The 27,279-nt window shown below is 44.5% G+C and overlaps 1 protein-coding gene and 1 long non-coding RNA gene across 2 annotated transcripts in view; one reads left to right on the forward strand and one right to left on the reverse strand.

Moving 5' to 3' along the window:
- Positions 1-11,018: 11,018 nt before the first annotated feature.
- Positions 11,019-21,477, reverse strand: LRP10 (LDL receptor related protein 10). Its single transcript, XM_043985455.1, has 7 exons — positions 20,846-21,477; positions 20,343-20,396; positions 17,967-18,102; positions 14,443-14,633; positions 13,099-14,107; positions 12,701-12,830; positions 11,019-12,153 (listed from the first exon to the last, which is right to left on the reverse strand). The coding sequence occupies exons 1-7, from the start codon at positions 20,901-20,903 to the stop codon at positions 11,578-11,580; spliced, it is 2,154 nt and encodes a 717-aa protein (XP_043841390.1). The 5' UTR covers positions 20,904-21,477; the 3' UTR covers positions 11,019-11,577.
- The window catches only part of LOC122741724, a 29,108-nt gene continuing 22,085 nt past the window's right edge, over positions 20,257-27,279 (forward strand). The window contains exon 1 of the long non-coding RNA XR_006354873.1: positions 20,257-20,315. This is a non-coding gene — a long non-coding RNA (uncharacterized LOC122741724). The remainder of the gene's footprint in view (positions 20,316-27,279) is intronic.

Raw genomic sequence — 27,279 nt, forward strand, 5'->3', positions numbered from 1 at the left:
CTAAAGTCAGAGGACCGAGATAGAGAAATAAAAGGGTTATTGAGAAAGAAATTTGGACAGAAAGACATAGGGACAGAAACAACTGATAAAGAGTGTGAAAGACATAGAGAAGAGATAGAAAGGTGTACAAGCAAGTAAAGGAAAGACTATTTCCATGCCACAATTCCCCAGGTACTTTGGGAATTTAAGGAGCATATATGTATGTGTAGAGAAAGTTACTGAAACGGGCTACTTTTCTTGAAACTGATAACCTTTGAGCTGGGCTTTGAAGTCTGTGAACAGACAGAACCTGGAGAAAGGGGCATTTCAGGTGGAGGGAACAGCATGAGCAAAGGCATGAAGGCAGGAAACTACAAGATTTATTTGTGGAAAAGCTAGTTTCTTTTGTTTTTGTTTTTTTGCAGGGCAATGAGGGTTAAGTGACTTGCCCAGGGTCATGCAACTAGTAATTGTCAAGTATCTGAGGTCAAATTTGAACTCAGGTCCTCCTGAATCCAAGGCTGGTGCTTTATCCACTGAGCCACCTAGCTGCCCCCTGTAGTTTCTTTCTTTTTTCTTTTTTTTTTTCTTTTTGTGGGGCAATGAGGGTTAAGTGACTTGCCCAGGGTCATGAAGCTAGTAATTGTCAAGTGTTTGAGGCTGGATTTGAACTCAGGTCCTCCTGAATCCAAGGCCAGTGCTTTATCCACTGTACCACCTAGCTGCCCCCTGTAGTTTTTTTTAACTGGTATATGAGGTGCATATTAAAGAGTAATGAGAGTGAGACTGCAAAGATAAGTTTGAAAAAACTCACAGAACCTTGAATGGTAGCATAAATAGTTTGGACTCTATTTGGTAGGCAATTAAAAGCTTTTTTAAAAGGGAGCCATTAAAAGATTTTGAGCAATGGAATATCATCATTTAGTCTTGTAGTATTGGGGGAGGGGCAGGAATTAATTTGTGCTACTTCAAGGCCCCTGTAACCTCTTTTATTACAGTTTTATATTACATTTTGTATTAATAGGGTTTGTTTTTGTTTGTTTGTTTGGTTGGTTGGTTTTGGTACACTCCTTATCTTCCCTGTCAGACTGTAAGCTCTATTAAAACAAAGACTCTACCTTATTGGGCACTTATTGGGGACTCAGTTTCTTTATCTGCAAAATAAAGGGGTTAAACTAGACACTCTATGCTCTCCCTCCCACCCCTAATCCTTCACATTCTATTTATTCCTTACAGAGTTTTGACCATTAGGTGTTCAGTAAATGTTTGGTGAATGAGTGAATGAATGAAAGAACAAATGAATGAAAGACTAAGACTCACACATCAGAAGGAGGTCATGACACTCAGCACCAGAAGGAAGGGGCATTCTCTCTCTCTCTCTCTTTTTTTTTTTTTTGCGGGGCAATGAGGGTTAAGTGACTTGTCCAGGGTCACACAGCTAGTGTCAAGTGTCTGAGGCTGGATTTGAACCCAGGTCCTCCTGAATCCAGGGTCAGTGCTTTATCCACTGTGCCACCTAGCTGTCCCCAAGGGGCATTCTCTTAACCTAGGGAGAAGCAGGACCCAAGGTAAAGAGCAGGAGCTCTGTGGTTCTTTTTTTCTTTGACCTCAATTTTTGCTCCCCAAATTGGTGCACTGTGAGGACACCTTCTCTGTGAGATCTTGGTGACTTCATCCACAACATCCTGCCTCAGGAAAAGGGAAATGTGAGCTCCTAGCAGTAGCAGGGACCCAAAAAAGGTGGAGGGGACATGGACCCAGAGTTAATATGGTTTTTCCTCCTTTGTTTTTGTTTTGAAGACCCATAGCACCATGGAATGATGTCTTGACTCAATGTGAACTGAATTTAAGTGAGGCAGAATTGAACAAAGTCAACAACCTCACTCTTCCAGAGTCATCAAAGTCCAGTGGAAAGACAAAAGTCAAGAGGACTGGGATGTCCTGGGAGGCATCTTTGATGTCTGGCCAAGCTCTAAGTGTTCCACAGCTTCAACTGCCTTCATGGCCTTTGGAACAAATAGTTCTCATCTCTTCATTCCATCTGGGAAAGTCTTCATATGCTTGAGGTAGACATCCTCCTAACAAACTGTGATTCAGCTAAAACTTCTGTTTTTTTACCACATCACTGATAGGTTTGAGGCCTGCCGGTTCCCTTCAATCTGGTTTAGCCCATCTGCCAACACAGTTTTACTGAGGTGTGGCAGCTGCACATGCTACAGCTTCTTCTTCTTCTGCTTTTTTGGTTAGGCAGTTGGGGTTAAGTGACTTGCCCAGGGTCACACAGCTAGTAAGTGTTAAGAGTCCAGATTTGAACTCAGGTCTTCCTAAATCCAGGGCCGGTGCTCTATCCAATGCATGACCTAGCTGCCCCACATGCTACAGCTTCTAAGAGCCACGGGTGAAACTTAAGATGGTATGGTCAATGGGAAGGAGAATGTTCATTGGGAGGACAAGGAGTAGAATTGTTTCTCATTGTTTAGGACATAGGGTGATTTTTACCATGGTCCATTTCCTCTATCCACATTACTTCCCTAATGAATTGATATTTCTAAGAATGAAGTACATAAGAAACCGTGAAAGGGATAATTTTAGAGAAATCTTTGAAGGTTTCAAATCTATGAGCTGATGCAGAATGAAGTGAGAAGAATCAGGGAAACAATTTATATACATTAACAACATTTTAAAGATAGGTCTAAGAACTCTGACCAATTCAATGAGCAAACACAATTCCAGAGGACTAGTCAGTCAGTCAATAAATATTTAGTAAGTGTCTACTGTGTGCTAGGCAGTGTGCTAAAGTAAGCACTGGGGATAACGAAAAGAGGCAAGATAGTCCCTGCCTTTGAAGAGCTCATAGTCTAATGAGGAAACATGATACCCATCTCCTGATAGGTGATGACTCAAGATGCAGGCAGAGATGTACGTACATTTTTGGACAGGACCAGTTTGGTAATTTGTTTTGCTTAACTATTCTTTTTTTGGGGGGGAGGGGCAATGAAGATTAAGTGACTTGCCCAGGGTCACACAGCCAGTAAATGTCAAGGTCCAGGGGCAGCTAGGTGGCACAGTAGATAGAGCCAGCCCTGGAGTCAGGAGGACCTGAGTTCAAATCCGGCCTCAGACACTTAACATTTACTAGCTGTGTGACCCTCGGCAAGTCACTTAACTCCAATTGCCCTGCAAAAATAAAAATAAAGTGCCAAGGTCTGAGGTCAGATTTGAACTCAGATCCTCCTGAATCCAGGGCCCCTTGCTTAACTATTCTTATTTGTTATAAGGGCTTTTTCTTTTTCAAAAAAGAAGGGGCGGGGCAGCTAGATGGCGCAGTGGTTAAAGCACCGGCCCTGGATTCAGGAGTATCTGAGTTCAAATCCGGCCTCAGACACTTGACACTTACTAGCTATGTGACCCTGGGCAAGTCACTTAACCCCCTATTGCCTGGAAAAAAAAAAAGAAGAAGGGGAGAGGTAGGAGGGAGAAAAAGAAATTCTTGTTCATTAGAAAAATAATTTAAAAAAAAAGAGTGAGGGACAACAGATAAAAGGGTGGTAGGCAAGATTTATGTAGGTGATAACATAGGAATCCTCTTCCCAATGTCAGAGCAAAAACCACTGGTGGATCCTTTCTTTTCTTCCCTTCTTTTCTCTTTCCTCACTCACTTTCCTCCCAAAGTGTTGGTGGAACAATTCCTCTCCCTTTCCCATCCCTGATCTCCACTATTTTAAGCCCTAGGGAGAAGTATCAGGGTCTGTCAAGCACTTCTCCCCCTGCAGAATCTAAGGAAGCCCCCTCAGTAGCACTCTGGACTTTAGAAAGCTTGGATTATGTGGGCCCCAACTGGCTGCATGGGTTTTTCTCTCCTGCTTCTACTTAAAGGTTCAGCCCTCCTAGTAACTCTTTGTTCCCCTCTCCCATTTTCCTTTCCCATGCCCCAAATCCTCCTCTCTGTCTGTGGTATTTTTATGCCCTATAGGGCACCTGGAGGTTTCACAGAAGGAAGGGACAAATGGAAATCCCTGAAATAAATTCAATGTCACCTAATCTAGTAGCAGTAGCTGAAATTTATGTAGCAGTTTGAGAAGTGCACATTACCTCATTAGATCTTCATAACAACCTTGTGAGGTAGTTACTACAGGCAGTATTGGCCCTTGGAGGTCAGAAGAAGTGATATAAAGACATTCTCGAAGTCTCTCTAAAGAACTTTGGAAATGATTGTGAGACATGGGAGACACTAGCACAGGACTGCCCAGCTTGGCATGTCCACATCAAAGAAAGCACTGTGCTCTATGAGCTAAGCAGAATTGCTGTAGCTCAAAAGAAACGTGAGATGTGCAAATTTAGAGCCATTTCCACTCCAAATGTTTATATAGACTATTTGTGCCCTACCTATGTCAGAGCCTTCTGAGCTTTTATTGGTCTGATTGGCCACAGCTGGACCCCAATATCATGATGTCACTTTAGTTCTCTGTGAGGACAAAGGACAACAATTGATTGTTCCTATTTTACAGATGTGGAAACTGAGGGTCAGAAAAGTCTGGTGACTTTCTTATGGTCATATATAGCTAGTGAGATTGGAGGTGGGATTTGATCACCTGTTCCCTCTTCAAAGTCCAAAGCTCTTTCCATTACACAACACTGTTCTCTTAGAGAGGTCATTTATTGAATATCCTCAACCATCTGGAACATATCTGAGAGCCCGAAAGGAAGCAAAAAAAAGACTCCTGAATGATCAAAAAGATATGGCACAAAGCCCATGCACTAAAATTCCAGGCAGAGGGTCTTTTCAGAACCTCACTGAGAGTCTCACTCAGAACTGCAACTTTAGCAGTGCAGATAGATAGGTCTCAAGAGCTTAGAAACAGCAGTTTAGGAGCAGGGGAGCGGCTGTTAGAATTAATATTATCAACAAGTAATGACTGCCAGTCTGCAAGTGCAGGAAGGAGATAGAAAAACTACAAAAACCAGACATAAGTAAAAAACATTGTAGTAGGGAATCAGTAGGGACAGAAACCACACACACACATACACACACATTTATATAGCTAAAACAATAAACCATTGGGTCTGGAAATGTTCTCTCTTGCTAAGGGATCCCAGCTCTGTGTTCACATTCTAGTAAGTAGCATAACTTAACATTTCAGTTAACTGTAATCTCTTTGAAAACTGGCACTAGGGGGCAGCTAGGTGGCTCAGTGGATAAAGCATGGGCCCTGGATTCCAGAGGACCTGAGTTCAAATCTGGCCTCAGACACTTGACACTTACTAGCTGTGTGACCCTGGGCAAGTCACTTAACCCTCATTGCCCCACAAAAAAAACCAAAAACCAAACCAAAACAAAGAAAACTGGCACTGTTCAGATCGAAGCATGCTAGTTTCACTTTATTTTTTTTTTAATGTGTGTTTTTGTTCGTTTTGGTCTGTTTCTTCTCTTACAACATGACTAATATGGAGATGTGTTTACATGATGACACATCATATATAAGCTATATCAAATTACTTATCAAATTGGAAGGGGAGGGAGAAAATTTGGAATTCAAAATTAAAAAAAAAATGAGTGTTAAAAATTGTCTTTACATGTAACTGGGAAGAATTAAATACTATAAAAAAAGAAGAAGAAAACAGGCGATGTTTATCTTTTGGTCATTGGATCTTTAGCTCTATCGCAGTGAAGGCCTTCGCACATAGCAGCTGCTTAATGAACCCTTGTTGGGCTGGGTGATTTGGAGCCAAGATTTCAGTCCAGGCCTTCTGACTCCAAGACCTCTGAGTGCTCTTTCCACTAGGTAACATGTATCTAGAAGAGTACAATGATTCATGTTCCTAATGATGACCCTGAGTCATGAAGAAGAAAAGTTAAATTTTGTTGAAGGCCAGGGACATGTACGGTATATTTTAGAATGATTCCCATAAAACTAAAAATAGCAAAGACGTTTTAAATATTATCGTGCTTAATACAGGTGATCAGCAGTTATTTAAAAGAGTCAGTCACATGGAACTATTTGTTTCCGACTAATGCTGACTAAATGAGGCATAAGTTCTCTACATGGGCACAGACACAGCAGACTGTGTGAATCCTGCTTGCTAATGTCTGAAATAGCTCTAGAGACTGACTCCATTCTTTTTGGCTTCAGAGATTTTGCTGACCATTTAAAATGCCCCTGTCTCAGGAGCAGCTAGGTGGCGCAGTGGATGAGGCACTGGCCCTGGATTCAGGAGGACTTGAGTTCAAATCCGACCTCAGACACTTGACACTTACTACCTGTGTGACCCTGGGCAAGTCACTTAACCCTCATTGCTCCGCAAAAAAAAAAATAAAAAAATAAAAAAATAAAATAAAATGCCCCTAGGAGTCAGTGTTACTGTTTTGTATCGGACTACACAGCCACACTGTGGCTTGTGGCTCTTCAAGGCGCTGATCCATGGTTGTCCGCAACTGGTGGAAGCCTACTACTATACCATAGTGTGAAAGAAAGGAAAACATTGTTTGGGGGAATTTAGAAAGGAAAGAGGGATATGACCTTCCTTGTTTTTTTGTTTTGTTTTATGGTGAGGCGATTGGGGTTAAGTGACTTGCCTAGGGTCACACAGCTAGTAAGTGTTAAGTGTCTGAGGCAGGATTTGAACCCAGGTCCTCCTGACTCCAGGGCCAGTGCTCTATCCACTGCACCACCTAGCTGCCCCCCCCTTTTTTTATGACCTTCCTTGTGAGGAGGGGAGTCTGGGGCAGTAGAGATAAGCATTTGCCAGCTCTTTAATCTTGCCCAGAGCTGGCATTGTTTAGAGAATCAGGCCTGAGCTTAGTCACCTGCATACAAAACAATCCTTTTCAAGAATTTTTGTACCATAAAAATGCTAGCCAGAGTCATAAGTAGAAATTCTGGCATAGGTAGGAAATTGAGACAGAAATCTTAAGGCTGCTGCTGGTGACTCCTGCCATCACCACTGATACTGGGCTGCCCGTGTTCCAATTTGTCTGGATCCCCAGGACAGTTTGTCCTGATAATTTCGTTCTTGCCTTTGGGAGAGTGGGGGAAAGTGGTCTCTGAGGCATGTGAGGGATGGGAGGATTTTCTTTTTCTTTTCTTTTCTTTTTTTTTGTGTGTGGGGCAATGGGGGTTAAGTAACTTGCCTGAGGTCACACAGCTAGTAAGTGTCAAGTATCTGAGACTGGATTTGAACTCAGGTCCTCCTGCATCCAGGGCCTGTGCTTTATCCACTGTGCCACCTAGATGCCCCCGAGATGGGAGGATTCTCACAGAGAAAAATGTGCTCCTTCTCGTCTTGGGGCAGGCTCTAGTGCAAAGCTCAGGCAGCCTCTTACTAGTAATGGCTAATTCTCTCTCACCTTGGGTAAGACAGGACCAGTAAGTGAAACTAGCTAAAACCTACCCCCAACCTCCAGAGAGGGGTTTGAAGAAAAGGAAATCACTTTCATCTTTATGCTGAGTCATATAGGAGCCAGGCTACAGGGAGAGCTTTGGGTGAATCCCCATTCCTCTCCTTGTGGCTTCCTTAGTACTTCCTCTGGCTTCTGCTGATTAAGGAGAGGAGGGAACATTATGCAATTAGCTTTGGGTGGAAAGATGTTCACAGTGTGTAATCAATATCTGTCTCTCTTCCAGGATGGAGACTGGGACTGGGGTGGGGTAAATCAGGGAAAGGAAAACAAAACCCAGGAGAGAGAAGCAAGTTCTTTCTAGGGTTCCTCTATGGGGAGTCTTACCATTCTCACACACACACACACACACACACACACACACACACACACACACACACACACACACACACACACACTTATAGGGTCTCTTCCTAGAAGGTTGACACTTCAGGGATTTTTTTCTACTTAGGTCTTCAACTACCTCATGAGATCTAGGTTCCAGTCCTAGTTCTGCCACTAATTAGTGATGACCTTAGGCTAATGATTTGCATTCCTTGGGCCTCAGTTTGGAGCAGAGCTCTGCTCTGGCATTCCTAATCACCCCACATTCCCTCTCAAATCCAGCATGTCTACATCAATTATCTTCCACGCTGGCCTCAGATGCTCTGGGCTCTAACATGCTTCATCAGCTCTGATCATCTCATCTTTAACTACTTCTTAGTTCCCTTTTGGGATAGCCCATCTCTTAGGTCACTCGTTCCTGGCTTGCCTTTATGCTCTCAGACCATCATTCTCCCTAGACTAACCTCCCCTTACCAACATCTTTTAAAGCATGGCTTGGGGACACCTCTTCCAGGAAGGCTTCCCAAAGGAGGCCAAAATGACACCAGCATTTCCCACATTTATCTCACTCTTCCTCCACTAGAGATGATTCTAGGTTCTAAGGGCTATATTGGCAGAGTCCAAGCTACTTATAGGAATTACCATGCTGGGATCTGCTAGCATAGTCTTTTTTTTTATTTAAAAAAAATTTTTTTTAGTGAGGCAATTGGGGTTAAGTGACTTGCCCAGGGTCACACAGCTAGTAAGTGTTAAGTGTCTGAGGCCGGATTTGAACTCAGGTACTCCTGACTCCAGGGCTAGTGCTCTATCCACTGTGCCACCTAGCTGCCCCTGCCAGCATAGTCTTTGAGAGAATGACTACAGAGATAGGACATCCCAACAGGGAAAGGGAAAAAGTAGAAGGACAAAGGTGGGAAGGTGAGAAAAGGAATGATGAAATAAAACTTTAAGTTTGGGTCTGACAATGGATTACACCTGTGTTTCAAGTATCAGTGCTACCTAAGAGTGAAGGCTGGCTTTGGTCATTTAATCTATCTATCTATCTATCTATCTATCTATCTATCTATCTATCTATCTATCTATCTATCTATCTATCTATCTATCTATCTATCCTTCCTTCCTTCCTTCCTTCCTTCCTTCCTTCCTTCCTTCCTTCCTTCCTTCCTTCCTTCCTTCCTTCCTTCCTTCCTTCCTTCCTTCCTTCCTTCCTTCTTTCTTTCTTTCTTTCTTTCTTTCTTTCTTTCTTTCTTGGTCACAGGAATGCATGAAACCATTTACAAAGCCATGGTTGTGATCTGGCTTCAGTAGAAGAAGTAGTTACATTGATGAAATCATGGATCTTTTTAAAGCAGATATTCTTCACCTGGGGATCCATAAACCTGTTTTTTTTCTTTTTAAAATACTTTGATAGCTGCATTTTAAATACAGTTGGTTTCTTTTGTAATCCCAGTTTATTAATTTAAAATGTTTATTTTGAGAAAAGGTCCATAGGCTTTACCAGACTGTCAAAGGGGTCTATGACACAAAAAAAGGTTAAAAATCTCTGTTGTTCTGAGGTACTACCTCACACCTATCATATTGGCTAACATGGCAAAAAAGGAAAATGATAAATATTGGAGATGTGGCAAAATTGGAACATTAATACATTGTTAGTGGAGTTGTGAACTGATCCAACCATTCTGGAGAACAATTTGGAACTATGCCCAAAAGGCTATAAAACTGTGCATACGTGGCAGCTAAGTGGTGCAGTAGATAGAGCACTGGCCCTGGAGTCAGGAGAACCTGAGTTCAAATCTGACCTCGGACACTTAATGCTTACTAGCTGTGTGACCCTGGGCAAGTCACTTAACCCCAATTGCCTGACCAAAAAAAACAACAACCCCCCCCCCAAAACCTGTGCATACCCTTTGACCCAGTAATACCACTACTAGGTCTGTATCCCAATGAGATTGTAAAAAAAGGAAAAAGACCCACATGTATAAAAATATTTATAGCATTTCTTTTTGTGGTGGCAAAGAATTGCAAATTTGAGGGGATGCCCATCAACTGGGGAATGGCTGAACAAGTCATGGTATATGAATGTAATGGAATACTATTGTGCTATAAGAAATGAGGAGCAGGCAGGTTTCAGAAAAACCTGGAAACACTTACATACACTGATGCTGAGTGAAGTAAGCAGAACCAGAATATTATACACAATAACCGCAACATTGTGTGGTGATCAGCTGTGATAGACTTGGCTCTTCTCAGCAATACAATGATCCAAGACAATTCCAAAAGACTCACGATAGAAAATGCTCTCCACATCCAGAGAAAGAACTATGGAGTCTAAATACAGATCAAAGCATATGATTTTCACTTTGTTTTTTCTTTCTTGTGGTTTTCCCCTTTTGTTCTGAATCTACTTTTACAACATAACAAATGTGGAAATATGTTTAACATGATTGTACTGTATAACCTATATCAGACTGTTTGCTGTCTTAGGGAGGGGAAAAAGGAGGGAGTGAGGGAAAAAAATTTGGAACTCAAAATCTTACAAAAATTAATGCTGAAAACTATCTTTACATGTAATTGGAAAAAATAAAATACTATTAAATTAAAAAAAGAATCACCATTATAAGATATTTAAATATATTAATACTCAATATTGTATTCTTTGAGCTATTTTGACTAGTGAAAGTTCATCTGTCTTGTCTAAAAAAAGACTATAAGTTCTCTGAGGTCAGGAATTATGCTTTCACTGTTTATATTCTTTGTTCCATAATATCTTGTCCTGTGAGTCATACATACCTTTGATAATCCCATAGATGAAAATTGGAAGAGCAAAAGAGTAAGGACTCTCTGTGATGTTCCCTGGCCTGTGAAGGGACAAAGTTGTGCATTGCTGCCCAGGAGGGTGAATATCAAGAACTGTACCTTTGGGGCAGCTAGGTGGCGCAGTGGGTAGAGCACCAGCCCTGGAGTCAGGAGGACCTGAGTTCAAATCCGACCTCACACACTTAACACTTACTAGCTGTGTAAGCCTGGGCAAGTCACTTAACCCCAATTGCCTCACCAAAAAAAAAGAAAAGAACTGTACCTTTGCTTGAGGTAGCTCTGAGAACATCTGTACAATCTGGCTTAGGTCAAGGGGAAGAACCAGAGGTTAACAAGATGGGACATGTCCCTTTAGCTTCAGTCTTCTCTCTGGCTAGCTTCTTCTCTCCCTCTACATAGGGTGACAGGCTGATGGGTGTGAGAAGGTGTAAGAACTCTCTGGGCTTAGCCCTGGGAGGAGGAACTAAGGGTGCAAGACAGGACACAATCATTCTGCAAAAACTTCTTTTTAGTTATTTTATTCATTATCTTCATTTCTTGGTGAACAAGAAGAACCAGTGTGGGTCCCCTAGACAGTGGAACTCCAAGTCCTATCCAAACCCTTTCCTTTGGGGATTGCAGACATTTGTGGATTGGTGTGTCTCCCTGCTCCAAGAATTCTGGTTAGGAAAGGAAGGAGGAGTGTCCTGCCACCTGACCCTTTAAGAGTTCACTTACTTAACTTATTTTTGAATAGCCATAGACTCTGAGGGTAAAGCAGGGAGCATTACTCATCTTTGGCCTTGAGGTGGGAACTCTGTGTAGGCCCCTTATTGAGGATATAGCAGGCACTGCCCTGGTGGTGGCAGGGTGAGGGAACAGGGTCAGGGGTCCTACTAGCCCAGCAACACTCAACTTTACAGTAGCTACAAGAAGGCTATGGGCAAGAAATGAGAAGAAGAGTATCATTTGGCATCTCCTCAGGCCTAGCCTAGGGAAGATCTCCCCAGGCATTCAGATAAAGAAGACTGCACAGATCTTCTCATAGGCCTCCTGGGAAAAGGGGCTGTTGCCACAGGGACTTAGGTCAACAGTGGTTCATCTTCCTCACCTACCCATGGCCCAGGCTCTGCCAGAGGCAGCAGAAGCACATCATCCTCATCCTCTTGGGATGGGGGCACTGTTCGAGGGTCTGGTGTGGCCTGGGGGGGTATAGGGGACCGAAGGTTGGACATGAAGCGGCCACGAAAAGCCTGCACCACTCCAGACAACAGGGAGGATGGGGGTGGAGGTGGCGTGGTTGGAGGGGGTGGGTCTTCAGGGGGCACACAGGGGGAGTTGGTAGAAGAAAGGGGTACCTTGATAGGCAATGGAGGGGCCTCCTCTGGATCTCGCCCACCCATTGCTCCTTCTAAAGGGGTACCCTGACCGCCCTCTGGGGTATCAGAGGTAGATGGGGCAGATGTAGCCTGTAGGTTGGAGTCTGGGGCCCTGGCAGGGGGATTTGCACGGGGAAGCAAGCCCCAACGACGGAGACGGCGAACCAATCGTCGTGTGGACCGGCTTCGTTGGCGGCGGCGGGCACCTGATGAGCCCCCTGAAGACACATCCTGGCGCAGGATTTGTAGCAGAGATCGAAGGTTCCCCAGCACTGAGTTCTATAATTCGAGAGATAAAGAAGCATCACAGTGGAGAAAGACAAATAGAGTAGAATTCCTTTCTATCCTATCCAGAGTAGGACAGACAGAGAAGGGAAATGAGCCTATTAGGGGATGTGCAGTTATCAGGGAAAAAGCACTGCTGAGCTTTGGCTTGGTCGAGATACCCTAATTGGGTTAATAAATCAGTAAGAGAGGGGCAACTAGGTGGCACAGTGGATAAAGCACCAGCCCTGGATTCAGGAGGACCTGAGTTCAAATCTGACCTCAGACCCTTGACACTTACTAGCTGTGTGACCCTGGGCAAGTCACTTAACCCCAATTGCCTCACAAACAAACCAATCAATAAGAGGAAGCTTAGGGAGCCTTTCTTTTAATTTTCTCATTTTAAAAATGGGAAAATTGAGGTCCTGAGGGCTGACTTGCCCCAGTCCACAGAGGTAGTAACAGAGTCAGGTTTCTGATTTAGTTTTCAGATTCTAAGCCCAAGGTTCTTTCCACCATTCTGGCATGCCATCCACAGGCAAGGTGTAGGAGAGTTACTTACATCATTGGGGTTCTCAGTTGGAAAGTCATCAACAGGTGGGATGGCACCTTGAGCAATAAGCTGGCCGTAGGATGGAGGTGCTTGCTGCTGAACAATCTCGGCCTCTACCCTTGAAAGTGGGGCAAAGATGCTGTAGGGAAGAACAAGATTTATGGTTTAATCCCCCAAGGACTCTGCTAAGTCAGGATGCTACATCTAGCTCCTTCTAGAATAGCATGATAAAAGGATTTCACCTTTCCAAACAGGGATCCCTGGTATCTTATTCTGTTCCCCAAACTGTTCAGCCTTCCTTGTCCTGTGTCCTTTCCTACCCCTTGCCTTCTTTGCTTCCTGATCCCTTGAACAACCAGTCCTCCCCTCCCCCATTGGCACGGTGCATACTGTGCCGACCCCCTGACCTGTATTCCTGTGTGCGGATGGCATAGAGTTTGCAGGTGCAGCCCAGGGCAATGACAAGCAGCAGGCCGCAGATCAAACTGCCAATGACGGCAGCTGTGATGACTTTTCGGGGCAGGGCGTAGGCACAGTCCCATTCGTCGCTGCCATCAGAGCAGTCAGGCTGCCCGTCACATACCCACGTTTCATACACACACCGATCATCCTTGCACCGGAAGTTGCCTGGCTGGCAGTACCGGCACTGCTGTTCATCTGCCCCGTTCACGCAGAATGTCTGATAGTTGCAGCGATCGGCAGATGGGTAGCAGGCTGTGGCACCGGGGGTGCCGGGAGCTCCACAGGGATAGCGCCCAGGCAGGCATCCAGGGCAGTCCTTTTCATCTGTGCCATCTGCACAGTCCCAGATCCCATCACACCGCTGGGCTTCGCTATAGCAGCCCTCCCCCGGGCCCTCTCCAGGACCCTCTCCAGAGCCAGCACCACAAGGCCGGTCCCAGGGCAGGCAGTAGCCTTTCACATGGTAGGTGGCATTGAATCCGCCAGTACTCCAGGGCCTCATGTGGTAGGTCACCGTGGCCTTGCCCGAGAGCGTCTCCACCATGATTGCTTTGCCATTGCTGAAATAGTTGAGGCTTCGGAGCAGGCGAGCAGGGTCTGGCGGCCCAGAACCATCATACACGTGCACTGAATCCCACTTGCCTAGCTCAAGAGTGGTGAAGCGAACATTCAGCCGTCGCCCATCATGGGGATCCAACAGCCAGAGGCAGGAGTGAGGTGTTGGGTACAGTCCAGAGAGGGGATAGCCCGGGGAAGAAAAGACACCATAGAAATCTTCCAAGGTACGGTTGCAGGCAGGGGTAGGGACAGTAGTCAAACTATGGAAAGGACTTGGGCTACAGCCAGTCTCATCAGATTGATCCCCACAGTCATCTACCCCATCACAGCGCTGGACCCTTGGCACACATCTGTGGTTCAAGCACCGGAACTCCTCTCGGAGACACATGAACCGATCTGTGAATAGGGCCCAAGACAGTGAAGTACGGGCTGTTGCTGGACAAGTCCACTGCCCATTCAACTGACCTTCCCCACTCCAGTCCTGCAATGATCTACCACAATTCCCACCCTTAGGACCTACTGAATCTTGGGGCAGCTAGGTGGTGCAGTGGATAGAGCACCGGCCCTGGAGTCAGGAGTACCTGAGTTCAAATCCGGCCTCAGACACTTAACACTTACTAGCTATGTGACCTTGGGCAAGTCACTTAACCCCAATTGCCTCACTAAAAAAAAAAAAGGACTTACTGAATCTTCCTCTTTTTATTCTATGGGGGTCCCCATATCTAGCTCACCTTGTATATAGGAAAGCAGAAAGCCTTGTCCCAGTGGCCGGCCATTTCCCATATAGCTGTAGGTGATGGTGATGTTGCCCCCAGGGAAGCGGAGTGGACTAGAAGGTGCTTCACACAGGGAAATAAGTGGCTGGAGAGGGGACTGCAGCATCAGACGCTCTGAGCCACATGCCAGATGTAACTTCTGGAACCTAAAAGAAGCAGAAGTTATACTAAGAGCCCATCCCCCCAATCCTACCCCCATCAGCTCCCTACCTTAGACAGTGAGCCAGAAATAAGGACTACTCAGTAGAGTACAGGACTTTTAGAATTATATTTGCATGGTGATTTATAGTCCACAGAATACTTTACCAAGAGCATCTCATTTGATCCTCACAACAACCCCGAGAGGCAGTTAGTATCATTGGGGTCATTGCCACACTGGTTCCCAACCTCAACAACTTTGGCTGGGGAATAAATCTTAAGGGGTGAACTGAACCACTCTACCTTCTCTTTGCCCTTTATTACTCTCTCATAAGACCAGAGAAGATAGAATGACTTCTCTTTCTTAAGAAGCCTGGCATAGGGGCAGCTAGGTGGTGCAGTGGATAGAGCACTGGCCCTGGAGTCAGGAGGACCTGAGTTCAAATCTGGCCTCAGACACTTGACACTTAGTAGCTGTGTGATCCTGGGCAAGTCACTTAACCCCAATTGCCTCACCAAAAAAAAAAAAAAAGAAGAAGAAGAAGAAGAAGAAGAAGAAGAAGCCTGTCATGGAATCATAGTGCAGAGGACTCATGATGAAAAATGTTGCTTATATCTTGGCAAAAAAGATGGCGGACAAGAGGTGCAGAATGAGACACATTTTCAGACCTTGCCAATATGTTTGCTTTGCTCTACTGTATTTCTTTGTCACAAGGGAGAGGGTTTTTTTTTTTTGAGATGGGGTTTAGAGTGGGGAAAAAGAGAAGTGAAAGTGATGTTAAAAAAAAATGGAAGAAAAGAGGATCAATAAAACTTTTTTTTAAAGCCTTGTACATCTGGGAACACTGATTGGCTTAGACAATGGGTTGGTTGCAGTTCTACATTCTTTGCTGCAGGATCCCAAGTGAAGCAAACATCTATTTATCTAGAACTCAGTAACAACCAGAATTTTTTGTAGTCTCATACTAGGGAAACCAATGGGCATTACTATAACCTTCAGGCCAAGGGAGATTTTGAATAGCCTTCTGGATCACACAGACAATTCTTTTCAATTCAATCCAAACCAAAATAAAAAAATGGATTAAGTGCCTATTCTGTACAAGGTGCTGTCTCAGGTACTGGAGAGGCACGGATGAAAAATTATATAATCCCTACCCTCAAGGAGTTTACAATCTAGCAGTAATATGATCCATCCATAAGTAAGCATAATATGAAACAAAGTGTCAAAAGGGCAAAGGAAGGATCTATACTATTGCATCTTTTTCAAGTCCTGGTAATAGCTCACATTCCCATAGTTCATTGAGGGCTTTTCTGACAATAACCCTAACCCTAATTCTCCACTTTATAGATGTGGTACTAGAAGTTCAGAGGGGTGAAGTGTCCTTATCCATGTCACACAGGTAGGAAGCATCAAAGCATGGCACTGATGATACATCAGTTTACCCAAGTTAGTCAATTAACCAGAATACCCCATTCTCTTGATTATGTCTGTTAGGCAAAGTGAAAACTAAGTGTGTGCAAGATAGGCAAAGTACAACATCAAGGGGGAATGATGAAATAAACTTTATCATATTAATTTATCATAAATGAAAATTGTACCCATTCCCCTCTCAATTTTTATTCATGCATCCTTTGTTTTCACATCATAGTCTATTTCAAATATGCTCCTCCTGGCCTTTTCTACCCATTTAAAAAGGAATAAAGAGAAAAAAATCAGTTTTTCAAAATTAATTAATGCATTAACCAAGTGTGACATTGGTCAGGGTTCAATACTCATAATTTTCCACCTCTGCAATGAATAGAGATGAAATGCACATATTTTTTTTTCTGTGGGGCAATGAGGGTTAAGTGACTTGCCCAAGGTCACACAGCTAGTGTCAAGTGTCTGAGGACGTATTTGAACTCAGGTACTCCCGAATCCAGGACCGGTGCTTTATCCATTGCGCCACCTAGCTGCCCCAATGCACATATTTTTAATGCCAGAAAATTGTGCTTTCAATGACATCCAGGTATTTATTTTGTGATACAGCAAAAGTTTAGGGACTCCAAGAGACAGAAATACAAAGGGGGAACAATTTTCAAATGGGAGGGACAGAGTGTCCTGGTATAATGGTCACACTTTGTCTAGAGCTTACTTGTTGAATACAGAGTATTTCAGGGCTTCTTAAACTTTTTCCACTCCCAACCCCTTTTTGCCTGAGAAATGTTTACACAGCCCTGGGTATATGGGTATATAGATATATAAAACAGGTATACATAACCTTTTAATGTTGCCAAATTTTTCATGAACCCCACATTCAGTTCCCCTATATGGGGTTGTGACCCACAGTTTAAGAAACTTTGGTCTATCTGCCCTATTTTTCCACAGAATTTCCCCCACATATCTTTCCTCCTCTTGTCTAGAGTACCCTATGCTCCTGCTCTGGGTCCCTAGTTACCAGAAACATCTCCCCTTCCAACTACCATACTTCCAGCATCCTCACTAGCTCCCTCCTCCTTCTTCCTCTTGACCTTCTCCTACTCCAGGTCTTGCTATGTCTAATAGGCCTAGAAAAATACTAGTTGACCCCAGACAGACAAGTGATGTACTCATGCAGAATGAGGTTTTTGAATCTGATTCACTTTGGAGATTTGTTTTGCTGGATTATGCGTATTTGTTACAAGAGGTTTGTTCTGTATTTTTTTTTTTCAATGATGGGGTGGGCAAGTGAATGGGGGTAAAGCAAGAGAGAGAGAAAATAAATGCTGGTTAATTTTATTAAAAATGTTAAAAATAGGGGCAGCTAGGTGGCGCAGTGGATAGAGCACCGGCCCTAGATTCAGGAGTACCTGAGTTCAAATCCAGCCTCAGACACTTAATACTTACTAGGTGTGTGACCCTGGGCAAGTCACTTAACCCCAATTGCCTCACTAAAAAAAAAAAAGTTAAAAATAGGAAAAAGAACTACTAATTGGATTCTACTGAACAGCCTTGAGATAAGGGTCCAGCCATTGCTGCTGCCACAAATGTTAATGGTAGCCAGGACTTAGAGAGGAGAGGAAGTAGAGAAGATTAAGGGAATGTAGCTGGAGGTGGGGACAAGGATTCCAAGAGGTTTGGGGATAGAGTTGGATACATGATTAGCACAGCAGGCAGTCATTTGCCCGATACCAATCATGTCCAGACCCTGAAATGGACTTGCCTTCAAGGTATGGGAAGTCAGACCAATATAGAATAATCTCATCAGTGCCACTGGGCACGTGGGTAGAGAAGCTCTGATAATGTCCACCCTTTCCACCCCACCCCCACCCCAAGATCTTCTCCTTGGCTATGTCCAGAGGAATCTGGCTCTAGGTCGTACCTGATGGTCACCGTCTGCTCCTTGCTGCCCACGATGACCCAGATGCAAGTGACAGGAAGAAGACGGCTTTCCCGGCCTTGGGGCCACTGCAGGATTCCCTGGATGCCGGAGAGGATAGCAGGAGGGTCCCTGCAGGCTGCAAAGAAGAAGGTTTGGGGGCTGAGCCCTTGGGAACTCCCTTCTCTCCTTGCTTTCCAACTAGGCCTAGAATCTTTGAGAACCTTTGGGAGGCCTAGAATTTTGACCTGGCCTCCTTAAATAGAGATGCTGAGCCAAGAACAGACGCAGGAGGGAGATTCTAGACCCTGACAAGCCCTCAGAGTCTATCCCATACCCAGGCTGACATGTCCTCCTTTCCCTCCCACCCATCCCTTCTCAGCCCTCACCCCAAATACCATGATGATCCATAAATATTTCCGGAACACCTCCTTGGCACAAGGCCTGGAGCTACCTGGTGGGGGTTATAAAGATGAATAATCCTCATCAAAATGACAAGGAGGCTTCTTCTTCTGACACATCCTGGTTGGGTGGCCATGACAGATCATCTAACCTCTCAGTGCCCCAGGCAACCTCTAAGACTAAATATAGAAGAGCAGATGCTGATTTGCATTAGTAGTTCCTTATTCCAATGAAATAAAAGGTCTAAAATGATAAGGGGAGACAGTGGATTGAAGGCCAGACTTAGTCAGGAGAATCAGGAGTCAAGTCCTGCTTCAGACTACTTGCTGTGTGGCCATGGGCAAACTATTTAACCTCTCTGGTCCTCAGGCAACTCTCTAGGACTGTAAATTTCCGATTGAGTTGCCAGTCTGCATGAATAGAGGGAATTGGTTATCAGACTCACCTATACCAATGAAAACACCGGTCTGGAATTCCCTTCTCCTTCCCTCAAAAGATAAATCACATTTCTACAAACCTTTAAGGTTTACAAAATGTTTTCCTAACAACAACAAGTATAGTATAAGGGGGGAGGGAATAAGCATTTATATAGCATCTACTATGTACCAGGTGGGTTACAAATATTATCTCATTTGATTACCATTTTACATTTAAGGAAACTGAGGCAAGGAGAGGTTAAATGACATACCCAGGGTGTCATTTGATCCTCACAACAATCCTGGGAAGTAGATGCTCTTATTATTCTCATTTTACAGGTGAAGAAACTGAGGCAGGCAGAGGTTAAATGACTTGCCCAGGGTCATACAGCTAGTAAGTGCTAAAGGTGGAATTTGAACTCAGGTCTTCCTGACTCCAAACCTCTCACTCTAACCACTATGCTACCAACTGCCTCTAAGTGTCCTGGTCTAAGTGTCTTTATCCTTATCTGACAGCATTCCAGTTAAGTAATTAGACCCCAGTCACATCCATAGCAAGTGTGAAAGCCAAGACTTGAACTCCAATGTCCCGACTTCGGGTTCAATGTCCATTCCATTACAAGCCACTGTCTCGGACTCTGCTATCATGGGCCTTCCTGTTCAGTTGGAGAGATAATAACACTAACAAGACCTGATGTTTCCGGAAGTCCCTCTTCTTCCACTGGGCTATATGCATATATTTTGAGGGAGTGGATGACAGACAAGGGATGATTAAGTGAAACCAAGTGTGTTTACCCCATACCCTAGCATAGAAGGTGATGGCTTCCCAATATGGGAAATAAACCTCTGAGTCTGATGATCTCTAAGGTCTTTAAAGTGGGAAGAACTCTAGATGTGAAACCAGAGTGAGCACTGCCCCGCTACCAATTATATCTGTGTGATTTTTTTTTTTTTTTTGGTGAGGCAATTGGGGTTAAAGTGACTTGCCCAGGGTCACACAGCTAGTAAGTGTTAAGTGTGTGAGGCCGGATTTGAACTCAGGTCCTCCTGAATCCAGGGCTGGTGCTCTATCCACTGCACCACCTAGCTGCCCTAACATCTGTGTGATCTTAAGGAAGGCATGTTGTTTGTGACACAGGATCACAAATTTAGGACCAGGAAGGATATCAGATGCCATCTAGTCCAATCTCCTCATTTTACAGGTGAGGTGACTGAGAGCCTGAAAAGGATAAGCGACTCACCTAAGGTCACAAGGAAAGCATCTGAGGTGGATTATGGGCCCAGGTCCTTGGTGCTCTTTCCCCTGTACCCCATTTCTTTAGCTTTCTGGGCTTCAATTTTCTCATCTATAAAATGAGGAAGTTTGACCAGAGGATTCTTGAGGTTCTCTCCAGTTCTAAGTACTGCGATTCTGGGGTCAAAGGTAGCTCAGAGAAGGTACAAATAGTTCCCTTCTGGCTGGGGGTGGGGAAGAATTTCTATCCTCCCTGCCTGTCACCAATGTCATCCCTCCTGTGTGCTCCCAGACCCAGAGGTACGCTCAAGGATTCTCCTTACTCACCGGGATTTGGAAAGAGGGTCCGGTCCAGGTGGGCCCCGATTCCTCCTAGGGGAACTGGGAGAAAGGACAGGAGTGAGTCACCCTTGAAAGCTCATCGGAAAACAACCAATCAGAGGAAGAAGAAAAGAAGCTTTCCAATACTTCCGGGAGGCCTGGGGATCCAGGGGGACCCAGGACAGGGGCAGCAGGGAAGTGAAAGGCAGCAAAGCAACAGGTGGTTAGAAGTGGGCAGGAAGGAAGGGAGGGAAGGTCTGGCCTGGGGAGTCAGGGCTGCTCTCGAATCATGAGGAGTGGGAGTGGAGAGGAGATGGGATGGGGGTGGGGGGTAAGAGGCTGAGGGCAATTGAAGCACTGGGGAGAAAGGACCAAGGCAGAGGTGGGCACCTAGTCCCCCCCCCCCCATAGAGAGCTAGGTGAGGACAGAGAGACAAGACACTTGAGGACAGGGGCCAGTGTCTGAAGCCCAGCTGGTTACTGGAAGGGGCAGGGGCTCAGAACCTTACCTAGGAGGAGGAAGAGGAAGAAGGCAGGGAACATCCTGGCTCGTCTGAAGGGGGTCATGTCAATACTCTTCGGGGTGGCCCTCAGGGTCTGTCCTGCCCCCCGGGGCAGCCTCCCTGCCTGGGCCCCATCGCCTCCACTGAGTGGCCTTTGGTCTGGATGCCAGGGCTGGGGGCGGGGAGGTGGTGCCCGCAGGAGAAGCAGGAGCAGCAGCAGCCGGGGCGGTGCCTCTGGCCAACTTCAGAGTTGTTTTCCCCGGGAGCTTCCTCCTGGGGCCGGCTCCGGAAGCTGGCAGTCTTGGGGTGGCTGGGGGGGAAGGGGGTGCCGCACCGCGGGGGCTCCTCTGCTGCCCAGGGGCTGGGTGGGACTGGGTGAGGGAAGTGGGCACAGGGTGCCCCCTACTCAGGCCAGCCGGCTCCTTCCCAGTGCTCGCTCAGGGCCACTTCCTCTTGTGGTCAAACTTTGTCTGTCAGTCGGATGGGGCCTTTCCTTCTCTCTCAACTTTGCTGGTCCTGGCTCCCACTTCCTGCTGGGGAAGAAGGGGGGAGGGAGGAAAGGAGCGGGGAGAGGTGACTGCCCCCAACTTTCCCAGCCCTCTTGCGCACCCTCGGTCCCCCCAGCTGTGGGTCCGGGAATGAGGGGGAGGAGAGGAGGGGGGAGTGACGTCAACTTGGCCCCATCTCCTGCCAATCACCTCGCTGGGCTCCTCCCCTCTGTCCTCATTAACCTCTTCCCTGCTTCGCCCGGACTTCCCTAACAGCAGGAGCAGAGGGGACCCCACCCCACCCCCTCCCAACCACCCCTGAGTCTGGCCCTTTAAATGCTTCTCCATTGGACCTTTACCCTTCCTTTCTGGGCAGCCTTTAACTCATTCCCTGTTATATATTTAACTCTCAAGTACACCTCCGCCCCCTTTGCGCTTAGAATTCTAGGATGCAGGTGCCACAGTCAGTAAGTAAACATTTATTAAGCACCGACAGTATGCCAAGAACGGTGCTAAGTGTTAGGCTTACACTAAGCTCATATTTATAAAGCTAAAAGGGATCTTAAAAATCTTCTAATCCATCCCCTTCGTTGTACAGATGAGGAAACTGAGGCTAAGTTAAATGATAACATTACTGCCAGGTGGCTCAGTAGATAGAGCATTGAACCTGCAATCCGGAAGACCACGGTTTAAAACTAGCCATGCGACACCTGGAAAAGTCACTTAACACCTCTCCTCAGTTTCACTATCTGTAAAATGGGGACATTAATAGAACCCACGTCGCAGGTGTTGCTGAGGGGATCAAGTGAGGTAGGATAAACTGAGTGCTTTGCAAACCGTTGCAGGATGTTAATGCTCATTATTAAATAACAGCCAGGATTAGAACCCAGTTCATCTGACTCCCCTTTTAGTGTTCTTTCCATAACGACTCGAACCATTTAAGGGAAGAAAGTTTAAAGCTTTTAGCGTCTTAATGCCTTTCAATGCATTTAGTGTCTTAGTGCTTGAGTCTCCTGTGCCAGGAAACCTGGCCTGGAAAGCCCTAGGAAGATATTCTAGCTCCATGTTTGAATCTTTCAGATGTAATGGCTTCCTGGCTTTAAATTTTTTATTTCCACTTGCCTCCGTCAACCTTACCCCCACCCCCACCTCCAGCCCTGCCCCATTGTATCTGCATCTTGAAGTCCGATGCAGATCCCCTCATGCGATTCATTCATTAAACATTTAGTTAGCACTATGCTAAGTGATATCCGACAAAGAGAGTTCTGGATGAGTTCTGATTCAAAAAAGTTTACAATCCAGTTCTACGTGAAGGTCACATACGCAAAGAGATTATGTAGAAAATATATGCTACATGAGAGAGTGTTGGACTCTGGCTGACTCTCTCTAGAAAGTACCTAATGAAAAATCTTGGACGTCAGAGCCTTAATAAATACCTCGCAGGGTGGGGGATGGGGGTGGGAGGCAATTTGCTTCCCGGATCCCTGCCCTTCTCCCAAGCCCCCCTAATGAATATCAGGCTGTACCTTAGCACAGTCCTACCCCTTTCACCATATAATGTGAAGTTAGAAGTGAACACAGTAGTTGTATGTGTATTGAGGATGTGAGATTCAGGTCATCTCACATCAGCTCAGGTCAAGAAATCTACAGGAAGATCCCCAAGCATGTTAGGCAGAACCATTATGGAAGATTTATAGGAGACCACAGACAAGACTTAGACACAAAATGAAAAGGCACGGATGGCTTGCAATCGGTATGTTTGTAGGGAATACTCATGTCTTTTTTTTTTTTTTAATGAGGCAGTTGGGGTTAAGCGACTTGCCTAGGGTCACACAGCTAGTGTTAAGTGTCTGAGGCAGGATTTGAACTCAGGTCCTCCTGACTCCAGGGCCAGTGCTCTATCCACTGCACCACCTAGCTGCCCTGGGAATACTCATGTCAATGAGATCACTGATGGATTGAAATATGGATGTTTTCATTTCCATGCAAACTTTTTTCTTTTGTTTTTCAGAGTTCTCTAGAATTGTTTTAGCTCTTGGGAAGGGCAGAGAATAGGCCTTCTAACATCTACTTGGTGTCTGGCACTATGCTAAGTGCTTTTTATAAATATTAACATATTTGATCCATACAACAATCCTGCAAGGTAGGTGCTGTTGTTATCCCTTTTTTGCAGTTGAGGAAACTGAGGATGAGTAGAGGTTATGTGATGTGCTCAGAGTCACATAGCTAATAAGTGTCTAAGGTTGGATTTGAATTCAGATGTTCCTGATTCCAGGCCCAGGGCTCTATCCCTTTTACTAATTGTTTCCTAAAGTGTAGAATGTAATCTCTTTGAGGACAGGATCTGTTCCTTTCTTTCTATTTCCAGGCCCCCCCCCCACCTCCGCGAAACTTAACAAATGTCTGATTGCATTACTGAATATATGCCCAGTGGTGTGCTGATAAAATGTTTAAGAACTGGTTCTCTGTTAAAAACATTTTTTAGGGGCAGCTAGGTGGCGCAGTGGATAGAGCACCGGCCCTGGAGTCAGGAGTACCTGAGTTCAAATATGACCTCAGACTCTTAACACTTACTAGCTGTGTGACCCTGGGCAAGTCACTTAACCCCAATTGCCTCACTTAAAAACAAAAACAAAACAAACCACATTTTTAAGTGTATGCATGTTTTAAGTTTAATCTGCATAATTACTATTTTCTCCATCACTTTCTTAAGTCTAAACAATCAATAAAATGATAAATCCAAACTCTGTTTGCAGATTTCTGAGGTATAAATGCTCACTCTGAAAATTTACAATTGGCTCAGCTGGTCTGAGCTGGCTCAAGTACCACTGCATATGTTAATGGATAAGTGCTTTTGGGAACATGTAGGCAGAATTCCTTCCCTCAAAAAGTCTGCAGCCCACTTGGGGAGGCAAGATATGTTAATTCCAAGGTTTATACATGCAATATAAGACAGTGGGAAAAATAAGATCTTGGACAAGGAGAAGAGGTTAGACCAGGATGATGTCTGTTACAGAAGCCCAGGGAAGAAAAAGTTTGAAGGAGACAGTGGTGGTCAACAGTGTCTGAAGTTGCTGCTGAAGTAAGGTCTAAAAATAATGAGAACTGAGAAAAGGCCCTTGGATTTGGCAAACAGGAAGTCATTGGTGACTTATGAGCAAGTGGTTTCAATAGTCTTGTGGGAACGGAAGCCAAATTCCGGTGGGGGGGGCGGGGAAGAAGAGGGAATGAATGATGAGAAAGTGAAGTCGGCCACTTTTTCGGGTTGTCTTGTAGAGAAAGGAGGAGACTTTGTTCTGCAGAGTCCCAGAAAGCAGAATTAGAAGCAATGATAGAAGTTGAGAGAGGCATATTTTTTAGGCTTGATATAAATAAAAAAATTCCCAGCAATGGGGAGATGGTAATATAACAGTGATTACCCTGGTCTGAAGGCCAGGTACATTTTCTACCTTCCCCAGGATTCTCTGGTACTTTAAGGGGTTTTCAGGGGATGTCCAGTTTCTCTGCCATCGGCTCCAGCCTCTACTGATTGTGTTCCTTCCATTTTAGGGGTCCTTTGCACCCTAGCTCCATTTAACAGTCAGATTAGCTTTTACAAAGGAATATTTACGTCAAAGGTATAGACAGAACAAACAGACAGACATTTTCCCCTGGACCCTGGAGCATAATGGCCCCTTGTCCCACCTCAGTCCCGAAGGAGAGGAAGGGAATTAGGGTTCATAGTTTAGCTCAGTATCTTACGTGGTGCAGTTCCATGAAGTCCCAAGTCCAAAGCCTCCCTCCGGCTCCAATCCTGGGAACTCTGTCTTCTCAAGGCTTTCCGATTCCTTCTGGGATGGCAGCAATATCCGGCCTGAAATAACCCTGTTTCCAAGGTTGCCAGGGTCTGAGTCCAGGTTTGAGGACTTCAACACCTGTAATTAGAACTGAAAAGTATAAATGAAACAGATGAGACCAAAAACCCAAGCCCGTTTCTCTGGGCTACAAGACCTAAAAGGTCTATAAGTTTCAGTTCGTAGTGCTTGTGTTATAGGTGAATGGGAGCTTCACCCCCTTTGCACCAGAGAGAAAGAGAGAAACAGACACAGAAAGACACAGAGACAGACAGACAGACACACACACACACACACACACACACACACACACAGAAAGAGAGAGAGAGAGAGACAGAAGACAGACAGACAGACAGACAGACAGACAGACAGACAGACAGACAGACAGACAGACAGACAGACAGACAAGAGGCTGTCCCAGCCTGGTGGTTTTAAAGATGAAACCTGTTCTGGTTACATAGCTAATGGAAAGAGGCTGTTCCCACCCAAGTGGTAGAAGAATGCAGAATGTCTTCTCCCAGAAGCTGTTTTCTGGCATGTGGGACCTCCATATTAGGTGATCTGGGTACAATGAAAGTCCTGTTTACAGTAGGTTCCCACCCCGCTCTGGTTTTCAAGTAAAAGTGATCATTTGTCAGATATAATGTTGAGGAGAATCTTGGTCACAGATGAGTTGGAGAGAAATAAGGCAGCAGAAATAGAGGAGACAGCAGTATTCAGTGAATGTTTCTCATCCATTCAATAAAAATTTACTGGGGCACCATGCTGGAGAGGTAGGAAATGATTGGGGAGAAGAGATGAAAGGAGATACAAAAATATAAATAAATAAAACATTGTACCTGTCCAAAGATGAATAAGACATTGTCCTAGCCCTTAAAGAATTTATAATAATTTGTTATGTCACTTATAGAGTCCTTTATGTTTTGCAAAGCACTTTAAATATATTATCTCATTTATTGTAACAAATAAACACAATTTAAAGTAGGTGTTGATGCATTCATAAGAGATTCCAAAGAAAAAGCTATGTGAGGCTGTTGGGTCTTTTTCCCAAGGAGATCATAGAAAAGGGAAAAGGACCCACATGTTCAAAAATATTTATAGCTGATCTTTTTGTGGTGGCAAGGAATTGGAAATTGAGGGGTTGCCCATCAGTTGGGGAATGGTTGAACAAGTTGTGGTATATGAATGTAATGGAATTCTATTGTGCTGTGAGAAACCTGGAAGGACTTGCATGAATTGATGATGAGTGAGATGAGCAGAACCAGAAGAACATTATACACAGTATCATCAACATTGTGTGTTGATCAACTGTGATGGACTGTATTCTTCTCACCAATACAATGGTACAAGAGAGTTTCAGGAGACTCATGATGGAAAAGGCTCTCCAAATCCAGAAAAAAACAAGCAAAACACCTATGGAATATGGATGCTTGATTGAACCATACTATTTCTTTTTTTTTTTTACTTATTACATGCTTTCTTCATTTAATATTTCCACTACATCACTGTGAGAAAGAATTATAAATAATCCATATCTTTGGGGACCCATGACCTCCCCTTATTCTTTTTTTTTTTAATGTATGAGGTATTTTATTTTTTCCATTACATGTAAAGATAGTTCTCAACTTTTGTTTATACAAGCTTTACAATTTCAGATTTTTCTCCCTCCCTCCCCTCCCTCCCCCCTCCCCTAGACAGCAGGTAATCTGATATAGGTTATATCTACATATCTCTATACATATACATATAGATATATATATACACACACACATATATATAAATACACATAATAACATTAATCCTATTTCTGCATTAATCCTGTTACAAGAGAAAGAATCAGAGCAGTGATGCAAAACCTCAAAATAGAAAAAACAAAAAAAACAACAGCACCCAAAACAAAAGAAATAATATGGTTCAATCAGCATCTATACTCCACAGTTCTTTCTTTCTTTTTTTTTTCTTGGATTTGGAGATCCTCTTCTATCATGAGTTCCCTGGAACTCTTCTGTACCATTGCATTGGTGAGAAGAATATAGTCCATCACAGTAGGTCAACACTCAATGTTGATGATACTGTGTACAATGTTCTTCTGGTTCTGCTCATCTCACTCATCATCAGC

The sequence above is a fragment of the Dromiciops gliroides genome, chromosome 2 (assembly GCF_019393635.1).
Source record: "Dromiciops gliroides isolate mDroGli1 chromosome 2, mDroGli1.pri, whole genome shotgun sequence".
NCBI lineage: Eukaryota > Metazoa > Chordata > Mammalia > Microbiotheria > Microbiotheriidae > Dromiciops > Dromiciops gliroides.

What these genes read in the sequence shown, in the direction of transcription:
- LRP10 (XM_043985455.1), bottom strand. Translation starts at nt 20,903, where the DNA reads ATGACCCCCTTCAGACGAGCCAGGATGTTCCCTGCCTTCTTCCTCTTC. An exon ending in GACCCTCTTTCCAAATCCCG is followed by an intron (nt 18,103 to 20,342) that starts GTGAGTAAGGAG and finishes TCTTCTTTGCAG; the next exon opens with CCTGCAGGGACCCTCCTGCT. An exon ending in CAACTGAGAACCCCAATGAT is followed by an intron (nt 12,154 to 12,700) that starts GTAAGTAACTCT and finishes CTCGAATTATAG; the next exon opens with AACTCAGTGCTGGGGAACCT.